This window comes from Penicillium paradoxum (genome assembly GCF_028828445.1).
Source record: "Penicillium paradoxum strain IBT 22861 chromosome Unknown utg000007l_segment0_segment0, whole genome shotgun sequence".
In the NCBI taxonomy this organism is placed as follows: Eukaryota; Fungi; Ascomycota; class Eurotiomycetes; order Eurotiales; family Aspergillaceae; genus Penicillium; species Penicillium paradoxum.
In genome coordinates, this window is record NW_026643185.1 from 4220663 (window position 1) to 4239846 (window position 19184).

Sequence of the window (19184 nt, forward strand, 5' to 3'; positions counted from 1 at the left end):
GACCTTAGGCCTCAGAGTATCGCGAGATCTCTTACTTGTTAGTATCAAAGGCTGTCTTTACCTACAGAGACTATATCATACACGTAAGCTTGGGATTGATATTAAGCCACCGATCCCCAAAGGGTTGTATGTCTTATTGAATTGAGGGCTGTCGAGGGTATCTAAATGTGAACAAGAAGAGTCATGAGATTAAAGGAGCGAGGCAAAAACAAGGGACAAAAAGTAGGAATGACCATGAGGAAAGCAGATCATTTAAAGTCGAACCTGACCGCCATTCAATCGATCCCAGTCCCTCTGTCCAAAAGGAACATAGGTATTTCCCTGGAGCCAGTATAGTCGGTCTCTAGCCGACACAAGAGATGGATCCACGCCTTCGGTCCGAAGAATATGCTTCATCTGCTTGTTGTTACCAGTCGCCTGCGTCTCAGGTGCAATCCGCAAGAACAGCGGGGCCGCGAACCGGGGTAGGTTTTGGAGAGTGTGAGTGGCCAAGCTGTTAAGTACCTCAGCCGCGGGCTCTAGTGCAGACTCAGAGCTTTTACCGCTTGCCATCTGCTGCTTGAAGACGACGGTTGCGCACCCGGCACGGCCATCGTGATTGGGAAGAGCAACGCCGTAAACATTGGCTTCGTGCACCTCAGGATGCGAGCCTAGAACCTCGGCAACCTCGCTGGTGGATACGTTCTCGCTCTTCCACCGGAAGGTATCGCCTATGCGATCCGAGAAGAACCAGCGGCCATCTTTGTCCCATCGAACCATGTCACCCGTCCGGAAATAGGCATCCCCCTTCTTGACCACATCACGGATGATCTTGCCTTCGGTCGCCTTCTTATTGCCAAAGTAACCCTGGAAATTGGCAGTGGGATCCGTTGCATCGATGGCGAACAGTAGCTCGCCAGGATCACCCCGGGGAACCTTCTTGCAGAGGCCAGTCTTGGGGTCCCGCCATGGTTCCTGTGTCTCGTGATCAACATCCACAATGGCAGAGGAACGACCAAGAATGATGTTTCCTAGAGCGCCATTTCGGCCGATAGCACCGGCGGAGAAGTCGTTGGACGAAATGTTCCACGAGCCCGCGGTACCTTCAGTGGCGGCATAGAACTCAGCCACCGTGGGGATGTTGAAGCGCTCCTTGACGCGATTCCAAATATCAGGACGCAATCCGTTTCCAAACGCCAGCCGGATGTTGTGTTTCTTATCAAGATCCTCGCCAGTCACCGGATCAACTTCAGGAGACACACCCAATAGATAACGCAGAGTTTCACCCACATACTGGATGATGGTCGCATTATTCTCACGAGCTTCCTTGATGAAGTTACGCGCAGAGAAACGACGGCCAACAATCAAGGTCGCTCCACTCATCAAACAAGTGATAAATCCAAGCACAGTGGCGGAACTATGGTAGAGGGGCATGCACTGGTTGAGAAGTTAGTTTAGACAGAAATATTTGTACTTTGGACAGAGCTTACCGTGAAGAATCTGTCAGAGGGAGTCACATTCATCCAACTTTGAATGAACACACTACCAGCCCAGCACTTCTTCCAACTGACAATGGCGGGTTTGGGAAGTCCAGTGGTACCACTTGTGTAAATCAAAATGGCCATGTCGCGAGGGATCACGCCTCTGCGGACCTTGTCGTCCTCTCGGGTAGGTTCCATGGCCATAATCTCTGCTTCCACCTCTGGGGTATGGAAGACCATCTCAATCGGCCCCTTGCCATCACGGAAGGTCGGGGATGTCAGGATTTCCTCCTGCTCTGCCGTGAAGCAGTGGCGGACTTCTTCGTCAATTATCAGGAGCCTTGCAGTGGACGTCCGGATAGAGTGTATGAGCGGCTTGCCGGTCAGATTGTAGTTGATAAATGCAGGGACTGCCCCAATACTCCAAAGTCCCAGCACCATGAAGATGAAAGTGGACGAGTTCATGAAGTCGATCGCGACGATCTCCTTGCACTTGATGCCGTGCACACTTTTGAACCAGGTTCCATAGCGAAGGGCCATGAGATAGGTTTCGTGGAAGCTTGTTGCTTGGCCATTGTATACGATAAATTCGTGGTCGGCGGTTTTAGGATTGAGCGCATGGGACTCCAGTACGTAGAAGAGGTTCAGGCGGTCGCCGCGTTCAGCGAAATGGGCTCTCATAGCCGTCGTCAACCCTCCTTTGATGAGCTTCAAATCGTAGGAAACCGACCATCGTGCGTTGAGATACGCGAGTGTGGTCGCCGCAGCGGGGAGTGCAAGACTCAACGGAATGTCTGGGAGGCAAAGGTATTAGCCAAACATCCAACATCTAACCACGCCATACGTCATCACCTACCTGGCAACGCTGGCAACGGCATTATGACCAAGTAAATCCGAGATCAAATATTTTCAGGCGTATGATCGCAAGTAAGATATGAGACGAGAGGGGTGGATTGCAGGGCGTTGGTATCACAGCTTCGAAACTAGCTTTGGCAGAGGGAACCGTGTGTTATAGGGGTTCCTGAGCTGGCACCTCGGCTTTCGAGTGGGGACCACTGTGTGAAAGTGAAACGATCAAATAGTCAATTTAATCGAGGGAATCCGGCTGCATCCAGTCAAAATCGTGTGATTGAAACGGTGGAGAAGTATATTGCGCAACAGGAAGTGAGATAGTAACGTGCCTCGGCAGCGGGTGTGCCGATCCCCGACCTAACGACATCCCAGTTGATACCTGCCCCTTCCACTCACTCTGTTCCTTATTTGATTCTGTTTTCCTCGGGAGAGCTAGTCAGGATATCGATTAGGTGCCTATATACTCCTTAGGTGGTTTCACTCACTGTACTCAGAATATCCCACCAATCCCCACCATTTTTAGATCATTCTCTTCTCCTTGCGACACACGATGTATACCTTCACATGGGCTCGGCTTATTTTCGAGTTTCACCAACCCCGCACCGTTTTCCCAGAGTAAAGCCCAGTGCTCCGTATGTTAGGTCCTGGCCAAGACGACGCACGGGCGATCACGCGTTAGTAGGCTTAGGAGCATCCACCCGTTCCCCTAATCCTTCGGGTGGATCCGAGTATGTTGACGCCTAAATTCCAACTACTGGGGCCAACGGAGTAGAAAAGACAGACAATGTGGGCTAGTATGAATCTCGATATACTCTGCAACTCCCCGTTGTCTATTTACGTCTCACAAGAAGTATTTATTTTTGCACAGAGGGCTTCTTCGCCGCTGGGACATCCTCATAACCATCCTCCATGAATTCCCGCAATGCGTCCAATCCCTGCTCCAGGATCTCGGTCTCATTGACGAATCCGATACGAACATAGCCCTTGAAATCTTCTCCAATTCCAAAGCAAAGACTTCCTGGCACAAGCATCACGCCAGTGCGCTCCTGAAGCATTTCGCAGAAAGCGACGTCGTCGACTGGTTTGCCCATCTTGTTGAAGCGCACAAAGGCAGTGGTACCAGCTTGCGGTCTGATCCACTCACATGCCCAGCGGTGGGAGTCGATGAACTTCTCCAAAAGAGAGAGGTTAGTCCGTGCAAGATCGATATTTCGCTTCAGAAGATTATGGATGCAATCCGGCGCAAGTGCAAAACTGGCAATGGCGTCGTCAATTTGCCCAACCGAGATAGTTGTATAGTCGCGAGTGTTAGCAATAGCTTCGATGATAGAGCTGTCGCGCGACGCAACCCAACCGACCCGCACCCCTGCTAAGCTATAAGCCTTGGAGACCGACCCTGTCACCACGGTGTGTTCGTATCCCAGGGAGAGAAGTGTGGGCGGGAATTTCGGGTCTGCTGGACTGATGCTGTGGAAGATCGGTCGATAGACCTCATCAGAGTGGATTATGATGGAGTTCTCGCGGGCAATTTCTATCAATTGCTCAAGAGTTTGCCGCGGGATGATCGCGCCAGTTGGGTTTTGCGGGTTACTATAATGAGCATGATGGTTAGACAATGCATGATCGGCCAGATTTTGGACATGCCAGTGTAATATCATACTTTACGATAATCAACTTCGTGTTGGGGCGGATGAGGCTTTTCAGCTCTTCAATATCCAGCTGCCACCCATCTTTCTCTTTGGATCTCCACAAGCTGACTTCAGCACCCACTGATTCAGGAACAGAGAAAAGTTGCTGATATGTTGGATAATGACAGATGACATGGTCCCCTGGTCCAACCAACGTATACAGCAGCAAGAAGTTCGCTTGGATTGCGCCAGCGGTAATCAAGATATTATCCTTTGAAAATGGGGTCGGTGCCCTCACGGAATATAAATTGGACAACGTGGTTCGTAGCTTATCGGAACCGCGGATCGCTCCATATGTGAGTTTGGTTGATTGAAGCTCGGCGAGAGGGTTGGACTCTTTGTCATCGGACAGCGCGCGGAGATCGTCAACGGATATGGACGCGCAGCAGGTCTCAGCGGTGTTATATTTAGCCGTGGTCTCATACTTGTCCATCCACTGGTATTTGCTTAGCAATGGGTATAATTTTGCAACAACACAACCTTGGAAGAAACCAGTCATGAAATAATGCGGGGTGGTACCTGTTCAACTGCGAAGGGCTTAATCTTGACCATGGTGAAGACGGCGAGGAATATGAAGATTATAGATATGATTGGGTAATAGCTGGTCTACTCATCCAGGGAATTGCCAATGTTCAGCTGAATGTATTCCAAGTGCTGGAGCTTCCTATGTTGGAGGGGAGGTTCTCTTCAAGCGGCCGCTTTCGCAAGTTCGAGAAATGGACCCATGGGTGGGCCTCGGCACTTGTCCCTGGTTGACCTCATAGGCCCATGGAGAACACTCACGTGAGAGCCCACCAATGGGCGCGCGAGATGGTATCAACCTTAGGTACCTACTGTAGGTATGTATGTACAGAAATGGCACATTGATTGCATAGAAGCCTTCAATACAATACGGTCCGCATTATTTGTAGGTTGACATTGATTTGCTGGGCTCTCATCTCCTAGTGTGTGGTAGTCCGATTTTGAAACAGACATAACTACGTCTAAGCTCCTAGAATCCTTGATTCAGATGACTGGAAGTAGCACATTTTTTCCTAGAGGTATCAGAGTCCCAAGGACCGAATAAAAATGTTTAGTATAACTATTCTAATTTACACAAAGCGACTATTTTACATAAAGCGAACTGTACATGAGAGGATGAGATCCGATATCTCAGTCCCCATCGACGCAAACATATACCTTTGTTGTTGGCTCAATGGTTTTTGAGAAGTAACCTTGACCTCTCACATTGCCAGCATATCTTCGGTGTATGGAAATTTTCTCACCCGGTGTTCTGAGGCGCCATATGCAGTCAAGTTAGGCACCACATCGCTCTATAACCAATCATTAGCTAATCTGTCATGAAATATGGTTCTGATTCGGATTGGAATTGGACTGACCTCATCTAAAACAAATTTATGCTCGTAGTGGTGCCCAAAATACTGGGTCTTCGCTGTTCCATTACCTTTACCGGCAAGATCCACGCGAACTCCTTGTGCACTCTTGCGGCTGACGTCGCGGTCGTGAAAATTAAATGGCATAAGCATGACAGAGCTGGCACTTGTGTGTTGCAGGGTGTTGGGAATGTCACCCGAGTGTGGTACGTGATGGTTCCCCAGATTAAACCATATCACCCTGTTGAAGATTGTAAACAATGTGAGATTGACAGAGAGGGCGGCGGGGAAGAGAATGCAGTGGTAACATGGTTACAGAGACGACAAGGTCATATCACTCACAAATCTTCTTGTTCGATTTCTTCGCCATCAACATACTGGCTAAAATCAACCATGGGTTGATCAGTGTTGAATGCATTTCGTGGACTGGCACTCCTCGCCTCGTCGTCTTTCTGCTTCGTGACCCAAAGGTCTTTCAGAGCCCATGGTGCCGCTCTGCCTAGCGCGTGAGAACCTTCGAATGCCAGATGCGCGGGTGTGCCCATTCCCGAGCCAGGCATGATACGGTAACCCCGAGTCTCTCCCCATTGATTATGTGACTGATTGTTTGTCACAATATACATAGCCTGTGAGTTTGCGGGCCAATTGAGACCAGTTTCCTCCGAAATTGGAGTTCTGTTGAGCCCCATAGTGGGCAATGCTTTCCCTTCCGACCAGGGATACAATTTGGTCTTTGGCTCGATGCTCACCTTGACGAGAGTATTTCGGGTATCAAGGATGTCAAAGTCGGCCTTGAAATTGATGACATGCTCATGCATGCTTGTTGCGAATTGATCGTGGACACGGAACCCATATTCCTGGCTCTCTCCGGGCATCAGGTACGCACCTTGGATGTATCCGCTGGCCCGTAGTTTGATTTCGATGCTTCCATCCAGATAGAACACGTAGTCAACAGTGTAATCATAATTTCCAACTACAGCTGTGGTTCGCAGCACGAGATAGTTATTTCGAGAAATCGTCACAAAGAATGAAGTCGAATGTCGCTGTAGGGGATAATCCGCCGTATACTCAAACAGGCATATCGACTTCCGTCGCTGTTGAGTGCGCTCAGCATCATATATAGTTGTGTCCATGAAGTCTGCATAAGTGGGGCAGTCGTAACCTGTTCCATGTCAACTCAGGAAATCATATCATCGGGTGATTATTGAAGTGAAGTGCCACTCACCGGGTACCAATTCGAACATTGCACGGCCCAAGCCAAAGAAACTGTCCAAATATGCTACCGTCCCTTGTAGTGGATCACTACCAGCATACTGTGCCATAGCTTCCTGAAGGCCTAGCTCGTAAAGGATGCGTTCTCCATTGAAGCGTATGTCGAACAATGTGATCCCTGTTGCCTGCGCAAATGACCAGTAGAAGGTAAAGCCCATCCATGACACGTATTGAGCTTCGCGATCTAGCTGATACCGTGGGCCTCCTGGATGAACCACTAATGGAGCTGGCATATCTCGATCCTGCACCTGAGATGAGAAGTCTTCGATAGTGGTCCAGGGGCCATCATAGTTGGGAGGCAATTTCTCAAATCCAGGCGATTGCCATGCAGTGCGAAATTCCTCCGTGGAGTTATAAAGATGCCCGTTATAATACCATCTGAGAACCTTCCATTTCTTTGAGTCTCGTCCCGTGGTGTCCAGTTTGACGTAAAGACCTTGTGGGAGAAGAGTTCCTGCCTCAGCCCGAGTGCCAGCCCGCTGGAAACTGCACCAGCGCAGGATATGACCATCTTCGACCCAGGGATCACGATAGTTCAGCTCCAGGCCATCTGGGTCGATATTTCTGCCTGCATTGATTGTGCTTCCCAGGAGATCTTGAGTGATATCGGCCACGGACTCAGCGACTGAGTAGGGCCACTGTTTGAACGAAAGTGTATCCGGTACCAGGTTCCGCGCATGTTCTAACTCCGCCCGATGACTATATTCAAGTGGCTTTATGGTTGTGTTTTCCGACACCGGCAATGGACCCACAAGGTATTCGTCCCAGTATACCTCGGAGGATGTACCATGGTGAACGGCAATCCGCGCGAATCGTGGTGGTGGTTTGCTGGATTTACCGGCGATGAACGGCAGAGCGTCTTTCTTGGAGGGCTGAGCTACTTCAATTCTATGGACGAAATTGTCCCAAAGTGAAGCATTCACAGCGGCTGTGAGATTGAGGTTCGAAGTCACAGAGTGGACATGTGCGAGAACGTCCACAACCTCCCGGTCGGTCAAATCTGCCCAAATATTTTGGCGAGGAGCAAGATTAGAAAAATTAGCAGCAGCCGAGGAAAGCGAGGAGTGTGTTTGATTCATTTGTCGTGGTGTGAGGAACCATTGAACTTCATTCCAAAAAAGGAGTATAGTGAGGCTTATAGCCAACACCCCAGTTGCTGCTCCCACAACGAGCCGTGGAGGTAAGTTCGACCACATGGTTCAAAAAAAGGAGAAATCGAGTTCTAATTTAAGAAGATCAAGGTATGGGAGGCCTTCATACTTATATGATAGGACTACGGACTACTTAATTCCTCATGGATTCATCTTCAGGAGCTAGGTACGGAGGTCTCCGTACTACCTACATATAGTAGTTTACATGTATTCAGCCATCCCTCCACCTGCAGTAGACCTATCATACTGCATTTATTGTCTACCAATCAGATTTGAGCATATTTGTTCCGCTAGCCTTTCTTTTTTTTTTTTTCCATATTCCCAGTCTAAATCGTAAGAATAATGCCCAGACCTTCCTTAATCGCCGAAACGAAGCAGATTCCCGTGCAGATCATATCGACTAGCAGGAAGTGGACCCAAATATCCAATGACAACTCCGTATTGCCAGGGTCATTTATACCAAGAATGGCAAACCCGATCGGAATGGCAAGACCGATCGACATGGACTTGTAGGTCTGCTTTGCTTGCAAAATACTATGTATTGCCATTGAACAGATTGACCAAGGGATCCTACTTCAGGACAAATTGCTTTCAACGAATTCGACATACAAACCCACTGCCCTGGGTTCTTCTGTTTCGTTTGGATATTTCACGATTTGGAGAATTCCTTTTCAGCTAACTTGAGACATAGAATAGGATAGAGAATCAAATGCAAGCTAGCAGCCCTTGGTGTATATTATATAGTCCCCACTGACTCTAAAATTCATCTCAAGACAGTCCGAGTAATTGATATCTGATCCAACAACCGGGTTGGGCCCAATAAGGAGGATCAATGCCCTGTTGATAGTCTGATCCCTAGAAGTAAGAAGTCTCAGAAAATCGGATCTTGCCGTCTGATCGATTCCTTGTTTTCTTACTCATAGGCCTTGCTGCTTCTAGGATCCTGGATCCAAGCCCCTTGTACCTATACCCAACAAATGGCTCTCGGTCAAACAACTAAGTTTGGCTGTCGTGACTGATCTTCATCGGCTTCACTGTGTGTATGAACCTGATCTATTCAGTGAGAATACATATCTAGGTTGCATGTTCACATCGTGAATGAGGCCTGAGGCACACTCGCCGCCAAGAACGACCGTACGGTTCCCCGCATTGAGACGGAACCGGCCAGAAGTAGGAACATTGGAAGGGAGTCACTATTCTGGTAAACCTGGATATAAATGTAAAACGATGGAGATATTGTCAAGTGAAAGAAATACCAAGGTTAAACTTGCCTAGTAGAAACCATCAACCATCACTTTGTCCACGGGTATCATCTGCGGGTTCCTGACGCCTATGCAGCAACCCAGCCTCTCCCTTCTCCGCCCGCGTCATCGGCTGGGGGCCAATCTCACCCTCTCTCCGCTTCAGTTCCCAACGGAATGCGTCTCTTTCCAAGCTTGCCTCTGTCTCATTTACACCATATAATCCAGTCCGATCTTGTGCTTTAATCAATTTAGCAGCTTCCACATTCCTTCCTCGGTTGTCGGTATCGCTACGTACCCGGACAGGCTGTTGCCTTCTTTCCCACAAGATGCGCTTGACTGGCGCAATACCTCTCTCGCTTCTTACATTTACCCCCTTATTGGGATCTGCTGCAGCATGGACTGAATTTTCCGACGCAAATCTCGCCACACAATCGTATTCCCTCTTTGGTGAACGACCGCCCGGATGTCCCGAGTGCCCAGGATGCTTCAACTGCCAGCTAGATCAATACAACTGCACTCATTTTGCGGACTGCAATAACTTTAACGGCAAATGCTCTTGTCCACCGGGTTTTGGAGGTGATGACTGCTCGGTCCCCCTGTGTGGTTCGCTGGCCGACGATTTGAACCGACCACAGCGTAATAGCAAGACCTGTCAATGCAAGGATGGCTGGAAAGGCATCAACTGCAATGTCTGCGATTCGGATGATGCATGCAATGCGATGATGCCAGAAAACCAAGGAGGCGTGTGTCATAAGCAAGGTGTCACGGTCAAAGAGAACTTCCAGATGTGTGATGTGACCAACCGTGCGATCTTGAAACAGCTTGACGGCCGCAAGCCCCAGGTGACCTTCTCTTGCGAGGCAGAGGATGAAACTTGTAGCTTCCAGTTTTGGGTTGACCAAAAGGAGTCCTTTTATTGCGGCCTAGACACTTGCCAGTGGAATATGGAAACGGATTACAGCTCTAACACAACCCACTATAAGTGTGAGCACTTACAGTGCAAATGCATTCCAGGCCGTTTCCTGTGCGGTGAAAATGGATCAATCGATCTAAGCGATTTCCTTGATCAGATGATCAAAGGCCCGGCTACTTTTGACACTAAATCAACCCTAGAAGGGACCAAGAGTGTTTTCTCTGAGCCACAAATGAATGGATTGATTTCGGGCGTCTTTGGAGATCCTAGCATCTTCTTATCATGCGATTCGGGAGAATGCATGTACAAGACCGATGAACCGGGATACGAGCGGCCTATCAAGAAAATAAACACCCCACTTATTGCTGGCGTGATCGCGGGGTGCTCACTGTTTGTGGTTGCCATCATTTTACTTGTCTGGTATTTGTCCCGTCGCGCTGCGCGCCGAGGCTATCTTCGCTTGTCTCTCTCGGACGATTCAGATGACGAAACTGCCAAACTCCTGGCAGACTACCGCCCCGCAGCTTTGTACTGGGACAATGTATCCTACACTTTGAATGGCCGGGAAATTCTCTCTGGTATCCAAGGAGCATCCATCCCGGGGCAGATTACTGCCATTATGGGAGCATCTGGTGCTGGGAAAACCTCATTCCTCGATATTCTGGCTCGAAAGAACAAGCGTGGCTCCGTAAATGGAAATTTCTATGTCAACGGCGAAAAAATTGACGACAATGACTTTAGAACCATGGTTGGCTTTGTCGACCAAGAAGACACAATGCTTGCCACCTTGACAGTTCATGAAACCATCTTGACAAGTGCCCTGCTCAGACTTCCACGGGACATGAGCCGGGTAGCCAAAGAGCAGAGAGTCTTGGAGGTGGAAAAACAGCTTGGCATTTACCATATCAAGGATCAATTAATTGGATCAGAAGAAGGCAATGGCCGTGGCATCTCTGGTGGAGAGAAGCGCCGGGTTGGCATTGCCTGTGAGCTGGTTACTAGTCCTAGTATTCTGTTCCTTGATGAACCCACTAGTGGACTGGATGCTTACAATGCGTTTAACGTGGTTGAGTGTCTGGTGACGCTGGCGAAAACTTACAACCGCACTGTGATCTTCACCATTCACCAACCGCGCTCAAACATCGTTGCCCTCTTTGACCGACTTGTCCTTCTTGCTGAGGGACGTACTGTTTATTCTGGTCCCTTTTCATCTTGTCAGCGGTATTTCGACAATGTGGGCTACTCATGCCCACCCGGATTCAACATTGCGGATTACCTTGTCGATCTAACTATGCACGCCGGTGCCGCACATTCATCATATGCAGACGGAGTAGGGTCCTCTGTGGATGGGCACATTGGCGGCCCACCGAAGACTGCATCTAGCAGCCTCAGGGCTGTCAAGTCCGTCACTAGTGCATCAATCCAGAGCATCGAAGAAAACTCAAGCGGCGCAGAGGCAACCTGGAGGCCCAAAAACAAACGGCGTGTTTCGCTCAAGCAGCAACAAGATCGTCAACTTTACTCCCGGAGGCAACATAACGAGCGCCCAATCACGCCAAAGACCGACGACGAGAGTGCTACACTGGATGTAGCTGAAAACCATCAACAGTGGCTGCGTCTTTCTCGTCAACAAGGCCAAGTTCCTCCCCAGATTCTTGATGATCCCGACCAGCTACCTCCTCCGGCACCCGGCCAAAGCGATCTTGACATTCTGGTTGCTAGCTACGCTGGTTCTGACGTTTGCCATTCGGTTCATGAAGAAATTACAGCCGCTGTTCAGAATGCACAGGCTGCCAATGGAGCACCGAATTCCCCGATGTTGTCGGACACTACGGTTCATTCCAAGGGTTATGCTCGAGTTGGTCTGGCACGGCAATTCATCATTCTATCTCAGCGGACATGGCGTAATCTTTATCGAAACCCGATGTTGATGCTTACCCACTACGCAATTGCCATCCTGCTTGCGGTCCTCTCTGGCTACCTCTTTTACGGCCTCACCGACGATATCAAGGGTTTCCAAAATCGCCTTGGTCTCTTCTTCTTTGTCCTAGCCCTGTTTGGTTTCAGCACTTTGACTAGCCTCAACGTGTTCTCCTCAGAGCGGCTTTTATTTGTGCGCGAGCGTGCCAATGGTTACTATCATCCGATCACATACTTTGCATCCAAGGTTGTGTTCGATATTGTCCCTCTGAGGCTAATTCCTCCTATCATCATGGGCATCATCGTCTACCCAATGACGGGTCTGATCCCGGCATGGCCTGAGTTCTTCCGCTTTTTACTTGTTCTGGTGCTTTTCAATCTTGCCGCAGCCAACATCTGCTTATTTATCGGCATCATTTTCCGCGACGGCGGAGTCGCCAATCTTATCGGCAGTTTAGTGATGCTTTTCAGCTTGTTGTTCGCTGGTCTCCTATTGAATCACGATGCGATTCCCAAATCGGCATTATGGTTGCAAAGTGTGAGTTTTCCTCCAACCCAACTGGTTTCTCTCAACTAATATCCGTAACAGCTGTCCATCTTCCACTATGGCTTCGAGGCCCTTATTGTCAATGAAGTGACTTTCCTTACCCTGATTGACCACAAGTATGGCTTGGATATTGAAGTCCCCGGTGCCTCTATCTTGAGTGCATTTGGCTTCAACACTCAGGCCTATTGGAGCGATGTCATCGGGCTGGCTGTCATTTCCGGCGCCTTTATCATCATTGCATACAGTGCAATGCATTTCCTACTTGTTGAGAAGCGATGAGCCAGTCAGTTGGTGTTTCTCTATAGTATGATACCACTGAGAGCGTTTCGTTTGATCTTTTGTCTCTTTGTCACGACTTTGCTTTTGTTCATGGCCGAAATATAGCAAGCTCTATAATCTCTGAAAAGATGATGAAGAGTGGCCCTCTAGAGGCGCATGAAGTCTCATGTGCTACGGTCTATAGTTTGTTTTCTGTACATAGACTTTGTCTACATGGAGTTATATTCAACTGTTCAAGTTTTAACAAACAACTGACACGTAGTCCATCAACAACTCATTGCGATTGGTCCCGACCTCGTCTTATACACAGAGCACGTGCCCAACGTCATCCTCTTGCAAAGCTTGTTGTCATGCGCAGGTGTACGGGGGTCAACCAAAGCAGTCCACAATAATACAATAGCAACTGGCAGCAATTTATTTCAAATTTGGTCTCCCTGGGGCTGCTTCTTATCCAGTCCATTTGTAAGTGAGACCAGCCTCCGTTTGCGGTTTGCGCTAATGATAGCCAGCCCTCGCCGACACCGCCGACACCGCCGACCCGTTCAGGTTCGGGCGCAGTTCGCTAATCGAAACCTCCTCTCTCATAGCTTCACACCTTTTTCTCGCCTCAGTTTGTCGAGTTTCTCTGTTTCCCTCTCCCACTGATTTGAGTGTTCCAACTTATTTGTGAGTGAGCTCTGACCCCTTCCGTGAGGACTCTTCGCGGTTCCTCTGCCTTCTTCGGGCAGACCCCACAAACATCTCCAATTCCGGCCTCAACCCGCCCTGACCTCAACCACCCTCGGCGCAGACAATTTACTCATATCCTTGGTTTAGCAATTGAAATATTCTTCATCGTACCTGACGCAAGTCAAAACTCGCATCCATGATGTCCGGCGAAGCATGGCTTTACCTGTTGTCGGTGTTGATCAACGCCGTCAACCTCTTCCTCCAGGTGTTCTTCACGATCATGTACAGTGATCTTGAATGGTGAGTCCCTTCTAGCCTTCCTCTGGGAGCACATTCTCTTGGTCGCTGTGTGCTGGTGGAAAAAAAAGAAGCTAACACTTCCCCTTTTTCTCAGCGATTATATCAACCCCATCGACCTTTGCAACCGCCTCAACGCCTACATCATCCCCGAAGCCGCTGTCCATGCATTCCTGACCTTCCTCTTTTTGATCAACGGGTACTGGCTCGCTCTTGTGCTGAACCTTCCCCTTGTGTTGTTCAACGCCAAGAAGTATGTTGAAAGCATCCCGAGTCGCAAATCCTCTTGAGCATATAGCTAACCTGGGAACAAGGATCTACGAGAACCAGCACCTACTGGATGCGACCGAGATTTTCCGCAAGTTAAACGTGCACAAGAAGGTCAGTTGGGTTTCCAAGTTGCAACTTGCGGTTGCCATGGGCTGACTCAATTCTTTGGTTTAGGAATCATTCATCAAGCTCGGATTCCACCTCCTCATGTTCTTCTTCTACCTCTACAGCATGATCGTTGCCCTGATCCGCGATGAGGGCCACTGACTGCGTACAAAGACCGAATATGTGATGCGTCATGGTGGTTCCGGCTAGACCAAGGTGCCGTCTATCGATGAGTTGTCTTGAGTTTGGACCAGTGTCTTCTGGGCATTGTTCAATCACAACCCTCTGGAATAGTCCGAAGGCAGTTGCTATACCTTATGAATTGGTATATTGTCACGGTTCCTTGGTTTTTTTTTCGGCAATCATGACTATGGATGAGCAACGAATTCTTTCAGTCTTGAGATGTCTTGCTAGTATGGGTGCAGCGATGAGAGGTAATAGATATTTCCCTTGGGGTGTCTCGAGCCGGGGGCGTGAGCTGGGTTGATTCGGGGCACTGTATGATTGACTCGCGGGTGGTGCGACCTCTTCTGCTATCTTTTGCTTTGTCTTTGATTCTTCTTCTGTGTTAATCTTGCCGTGTCCTCGGCCTGTTAAGTTGTATATACCTCCCGTGCGGTTGGCAATGAAGAGCGTACGATACCCAAGGTTGTTAACATTTAACTTGTTTCTCATTTGAGATCTATTCTAATCGCAAGATGTTAATCGTAGAGCTCAGTGGGAATAACATTGAAAACACGTCTATATTGGAGCCGATCGAGAGCTGTGTACTCCGTAGGTAGCTCTGTGGTGGCTGTTCCGCGGCCTTCGTGTCGGGGCTCTCCCGACGCCCGTAAAATTCCCATCCTCCACCATTTAGCATTTAGCAACCACATTCTACACCTTTGCCGCAAGAGGAAGATTGAAGCTTGCGCATAGTATCTCTCTCTGATATATCCATCATGTCCGCCTTATTAGGTGCTGGGTATGATTCCAGCGACGACGACGCCACAGCTGTGCCCACTCCTGTGACGACCGCAACCAAGATCGTTGCTGCACCAGAAGTCAATACAGAGGTTTGGTCACCCCGGTTCACTTTCTTCCCTGCAATTAATCGGTCTTCGCGCCTCAGTCATGATGTACAGATAAGACTAACGTCCCTACAGGACCAAGCGCATATGCAGATGACTCTCGCCAACGCCTCCTCTCAAGCCCTCACATTCAATGCCACATACGATGATCTCACAAGGCCCTCCCAGGGTCCCATGAACCCGTTCAAACCAGCGGGCCCGGGAAATGGTATTAAAAGGAAGAATGTCCCTACTGGGTTTGCTGAAGAAGCAGCTATTAGCGAGTCCACATTTGCTGCGCAACATCGGACTTTCCAGAGTTTGGGATACACGCGCAACCCGACACGACCAGATCAGTTCATCGGCAATCTCGATAATGTTGCCCAATACGGAGGTCGGGATATTGTGCAAATGAAGCCGACCAAGAGCGCATCCGCAAACTGGCGGACAAAACGCCAAAAGAAGGGCGATTCCAGCGTTGTGGAAGGTGATGGTGCATACCTGGGACCTTGGGCAAAATATCAAAATGACCAGCAATATGACTATGTGGAGGTTGAGGAAGGTGATGAGCGCCCCCTTGGTAGCGACGAGGAATATGTCGAAGAAGACGAGACTCTGACTACCACGGAGCCCATGCCCGCCATGAGCAAGGATGCTACCGACTACGAGGGTGACTCTTCCAAGCAAGAGACTACCGAGTTCCACGGCTCAGAGCAGTACGACTACCAGGGCCGGACGTATATGCACGTGCCCCAGGATCTGGATATCGATTTGCGCCAAGAGCCTGGCACCACCAAGAACTACGTGCCAAAAAAGCTCGTTCAAACCTGGAAGTCACACACCAAGCCGATCACGTCTCTTCGGTTCATCCCCAACTCCGGCCACTTGCTGCTCTCATCGGCAGCAGATGGAAAGGCCAAGCTCTGGGATGTGTATCACTCTCGGGAGCTCTTGCGCACTTTCTCCGGCCACAGCAAGGCAATCTCCGACACAGACTTCCACCCCTCAGGGAAGACTTTCCTTACAGGCTCATACGATCGACAAATCAAGCTCTGGGATACCGAATATGGCAAGTGCCTTGGCCGGTTCTCCACTGGCAAGACACCACATGTCGTCCGTTTCAACCCTGGCGCAGATCACTCACACGAGTTCCTCGCTGGTATGTCCGACAAGAAGATTGTCCAATTCGATACCCGGTCTGGCGAGTTGGTCCAAGAATACGACCACCATCTGGCAGCTGTCAACACCCTCACTTTCGTCGACGACAACCGTCGCTTCATCTCCACGTCAGACGACAAGTCACTCCGTGCCTGGGAATACGGCATCCCGGTCCCGATCAAGTTCATCGCAGAGCCCTACATGTTTGCGCTCACCCGCGCAGCCGCCCACCCGAATGGCAAATATGTCGCTTTCCAGTCTGGTGACAACCAGATTGTCGTCTATGGCGCAACAGACAAATTCCGCCAGAACAGAAAGAAGCGCTTTGTTGGACATAATACTTCCGGATACGCTGTGGACCTCAAGATCTCTCCTGATGGTCAGTTCCTTGCCTCTGGTGACAGCGGTGGCTATGTCTGCTTCTGGGATTGGAAGACTGGCAAGATGTACCATAAGATCCAGGCAGGTGGGAAGGAAGGCGGCGCTATTACTTGTCTCGACTGGCATCCCCAGGAATCGAGTAAGGTTGTCACTGGTGGATTGGACGGTACTATTAGATATTGGGATTAAGTGTATTTTATGGTTAGGTTTTTATACCAGTCTAATAAAGCATGCAGACTTCGATCTTGGAATTTCCTGTTTCGGATACTTTTTATCGTAATTTTCTTCATCAAATTATGACACTCCACCTCGGTTCTTGCTCTCATTACTATAACAAAGCACTTGAATTTTGGGAGATGAACTGACTACATGTAGGTATGCATACGCAAAGACATAGCTCCACTAAATCTCCACCGAAGATCATGCATATCGTCACATAAATACCAAAACATCCATCTATCCAATACGGTGTTGTTTTTACACATGAATGAAATTGCGAATCGCCCTCAGTCCGACACAAGCCAGATGCTGCGAGCATCGAATCCACCCCATCGGCGAGAAATGCCGAGGGTACATCCACATGAACACAGAAAAAGAACCAACGACAGCAACGAAAGCCCCACTCAAACCAAGACCAAGCACCTGGCTCTGGCCCTGAACGGCTTCAACGACCTCCGAATAACGCTGGTTACTGAAGCTGACACGAGCATACTGCGTTTGCCAGCCAAAGAACGGGAAATGGCGGTCGATAGTCTCTTCGATGGTCTTGCGCAGCTTATAGAGCGGTGATTTGACACCCGCACGCATCTCAAGATAATTCTCTTTCGAGAGATCGTTGATAGCATGCGTGTCGGCGCAACGCTGGTCTGTGTAGGCTTGGAAAGCCGCCTGGCGCTTGAGACCACGTGTGTAGACACTGGAGCTGGGGTCGTAGACTCCATATTTGTCTAATTGCTCGAAGAGGACTCGGACATCTTCGAGACCGGCGTTCAGCCCCTGTCCGTAGAAAGGTAGCACTGCGTGCGCTGCATCACCAATAATGACAACGCTAGCGCTGAAGTGGTGGGGCTTGCACTTGATGCTGATCAACGGGAGATGTGGGTTTGTCGCGAACTGCTCGCTCAATGCCGCGGGTGAGATTAGTTCAGGACACACGCCGGGGAAGTGGGAGTCGAAAAAATCATGCAGATCTTGCGACGAGGTCTCTAAGTCGGTGTAATGCGAGGATGGCGCGAACAAAGTGCACGTGAACGATTTATCCGCTGATGGTAGCGCGATGAACATGAACTCCTGTCCAGGCCAAATATGGAGGTGGTTTGGCGAGATGCGGAAGTCCCCATTCTCTGTGGGCGGGATCCGGAATTCACACCAGAGTGTGTCTACATATTCTTGTTGATAATCGACACGAGCGAACTTCATTAGATGGAAGCGAGAGGCGGAGTGTGCCCCATCGGCGCCGATGAGATAGTCGAAGGAGACCTCAATCTCCGGCACTCGACCAGCTATACCCGCATCATCGGGCATGGGTGTTTCACCGGGAATTCTGCGCTCAAACCAGGCCTTGTTGGTGCGGAAATCCGCACCAGTCAGTTTGTAATTAAAGAATAGCTTGACATTAGGTGTCTTCTCCAGCTCATCAAGGAGTGCATTATTGAGGGTTCCTCGGTCAATTGCATTGATAGCCTAATACTCGTGGTTAGCTATGATTTGCATATAGGCATCAATATCAAATGCCAAGCTGGTGATCGTTGCATACCCGGCCGTGAACGTCATAGGCCTGTGCAGCTTCCCACAGATCACCTCGGTCTCGGCCGTGGATCATCCGCCCATGCATAGGGATCGTTTCACGAAGAATATTGTTGATCAAGTCATCCCGATCAGCATGTCTCATGGACGTAATTCCACGTTCGGACAATGCCAAGTTGATAGACTTGGTGAAGTTCAAGGGCACGGTCGTAGGGTCCCGGAGATCTACGGATGCGGAAATTATTGGCGTCAGTTCGGAAGAATTCGCAATGAATCACAACTGAGCCAGAGCAAGGTGTAGAGGCTTCTCAATGACAATCGCAGGTGGATATGGATTATTGTATCCATTTCCTCGGAATTGCAGAGTTGAAGTAGGGACCTTGCGAGACATAGTTTCCTTATAAAAGCCGATCGTCGTTCCAAAGCATTTGTAGTCTCACACAACAGAAATACAGCGGAATTGTTCGCAATGGCAGCTGCAAGAAGGCCAAAAAGAAAAGCAAAAAAGAAAAAGCAAAGGTCACACGAAGCAAAGGAACATACCTCCGCGAAGTTCATACACTTCCACTTCATCGCCTCTTGAGGCAGCATATAGTGCTGCCAACGACCCCACCGGGCCAGCACCCACAACAACCACTTTCTGCCTTGGAATCGCCATCACAAAACTGGTGATCCAAAGTCCAGAGACCTTAATTTGAAATCCAGGAGTAGGGTTTCCATCACGTGCTGCGAGATCGGCCCCTGTTGCCAAATAAACTCCGACTGCCTAAAACCGTCTGTCCTGCCACCTGAGGCCGGGCCCGGTTAGAT

General features: G+C 49.4%; 7 protein-coding genes across 7 annotated transcripts; 3 read left to right on the plus strand and 4 right to left on the minus strand.

The window, feature by feature from the left end:
* Window positions 1-252: 252 nt before the first annotated feature.
* N7457_009090 (uncharacterized protein) lies at window positions 253-2338 on the minus strand (the record flags this gene model as incomplete). The annotated part of the gene is made up of 3 exons (XM_057180133.1): window positions 253-1416; window positions 1470-2254; window positions 2317-2338. The coding sequence occupies 3 exons, from the start codon at window positions 2336-2338 to the stop codon at window positions 253-255; spliced, it is 1971 nt and encodes a 656-aa protein (XP_057028519.1).
* An 828-nt stretch (window positions 2339-3166) lies between these two features.
* N7457_009091 (uncharacterized protein) lies at window positions 3167-4552 on the minus strand (the record flags this gene model as incomplete). The annotated part of the gene is made up of 3 exons (XM_057180134.1): window positions 3167-3902; window positions 3973-4436; window positions 4520-4552. The coding sequence occupies 3 exons, from the start codon at window positions 4550-4552 to the stop codon at window positions 3167-3169; spliced, it is 1233 nt and encodes a 410-aa protein (XP_057028520.1).
* A 671-nt stretch (window positions 4553-5223) lies between these two features.
* On the minus strand, window positions 5224-7724 carry N7457_009092 (membrane copper amine oxidase; the record flags this gene model as incomplete). Its single annotated transcript, XM_057180135.1, has 4 exons — window positions 5224-5313; window positions 5380-5614; window positions 5716-6535; window positions 6599-7724. The coding sequence occupies 4 exons, from the start codon at window positions 7722-7724 to the stop codon at window positions 5224-5226; spliced, it is 2271 nt and encodes a 756-aa protein (XP_057028521.1).
* Window positions 7725-9366: 1642 nt separating this feature from the next.
* On the plus strand, window positions 9367-12699 carry N7457_009093 (putative ATP-dependent permease ADP1; the record flags this gene model as incomplete). The annotated part of the gene is made up of 2 exons (XM_057180136.1): window positions 9367-12411; window positions 12463-12699. 2 exons carry the CDS (start codon window positions 9367-9369, stop codon window positions 12697-12699), a joined length of 3282 nt encoding a protein of 1093 aa, XP_057028522.1.
* An 865-nt stretch (window positions 12700-13564) lies between these two features.
* Window positions 13565-14202, plus strand: N7457_009094 (cornichon family protein; the record flags this gene model as incomplete). Its single annotated transcript, XM_057180137.1, has 4 exons — window positions 13565-13668; window positions 13763-13918; window positions 13980-14046; window positions 14110-14202. The coding sequence occupies 4 exons, from the start codon at window positions 13565-13567 to the stop codon at window positions 14200-14202; spliced, it is 420 nt and encodes a 139-aa protein (XP_057028523.1).
* Window positions 14203-14981: 779 nt separating this feature from the next.
* On the plus strand, window positions 14982-16817 carry N7457_009095 (WD40 repeat domain-containing protein; the record flags this gene model as incomplete). The annotated part of the gene is made up of 1 exon (XM_057180138.1): window positions 14982-16817. One exon carries the CDS (start codon window positions 14982-14984, stop codon window positions 16815-16817), a length of 1836 nt encoding a protein of 611 aa, XP_057028524.1.
* Window positions 16818-17105: 288 nt separating this feature from the next.
* Window positions 17106-19113, minus strand: bna4 (kynurenine 3-monooxygenase; the record flags this gene model as incomplete). Its single annotated transcript, XM_057180139.1, has 3 exons — window positions 17106-18311; window positions 18385-18599; window positions 18918-19113. Coding segments are annotated over 3 exons (1617 nt in total), but the record flags the coding sequence as incomplete, so codon positions are not given.
* Window positions 19114-19184: the final 71 nt, after the last annotated feature.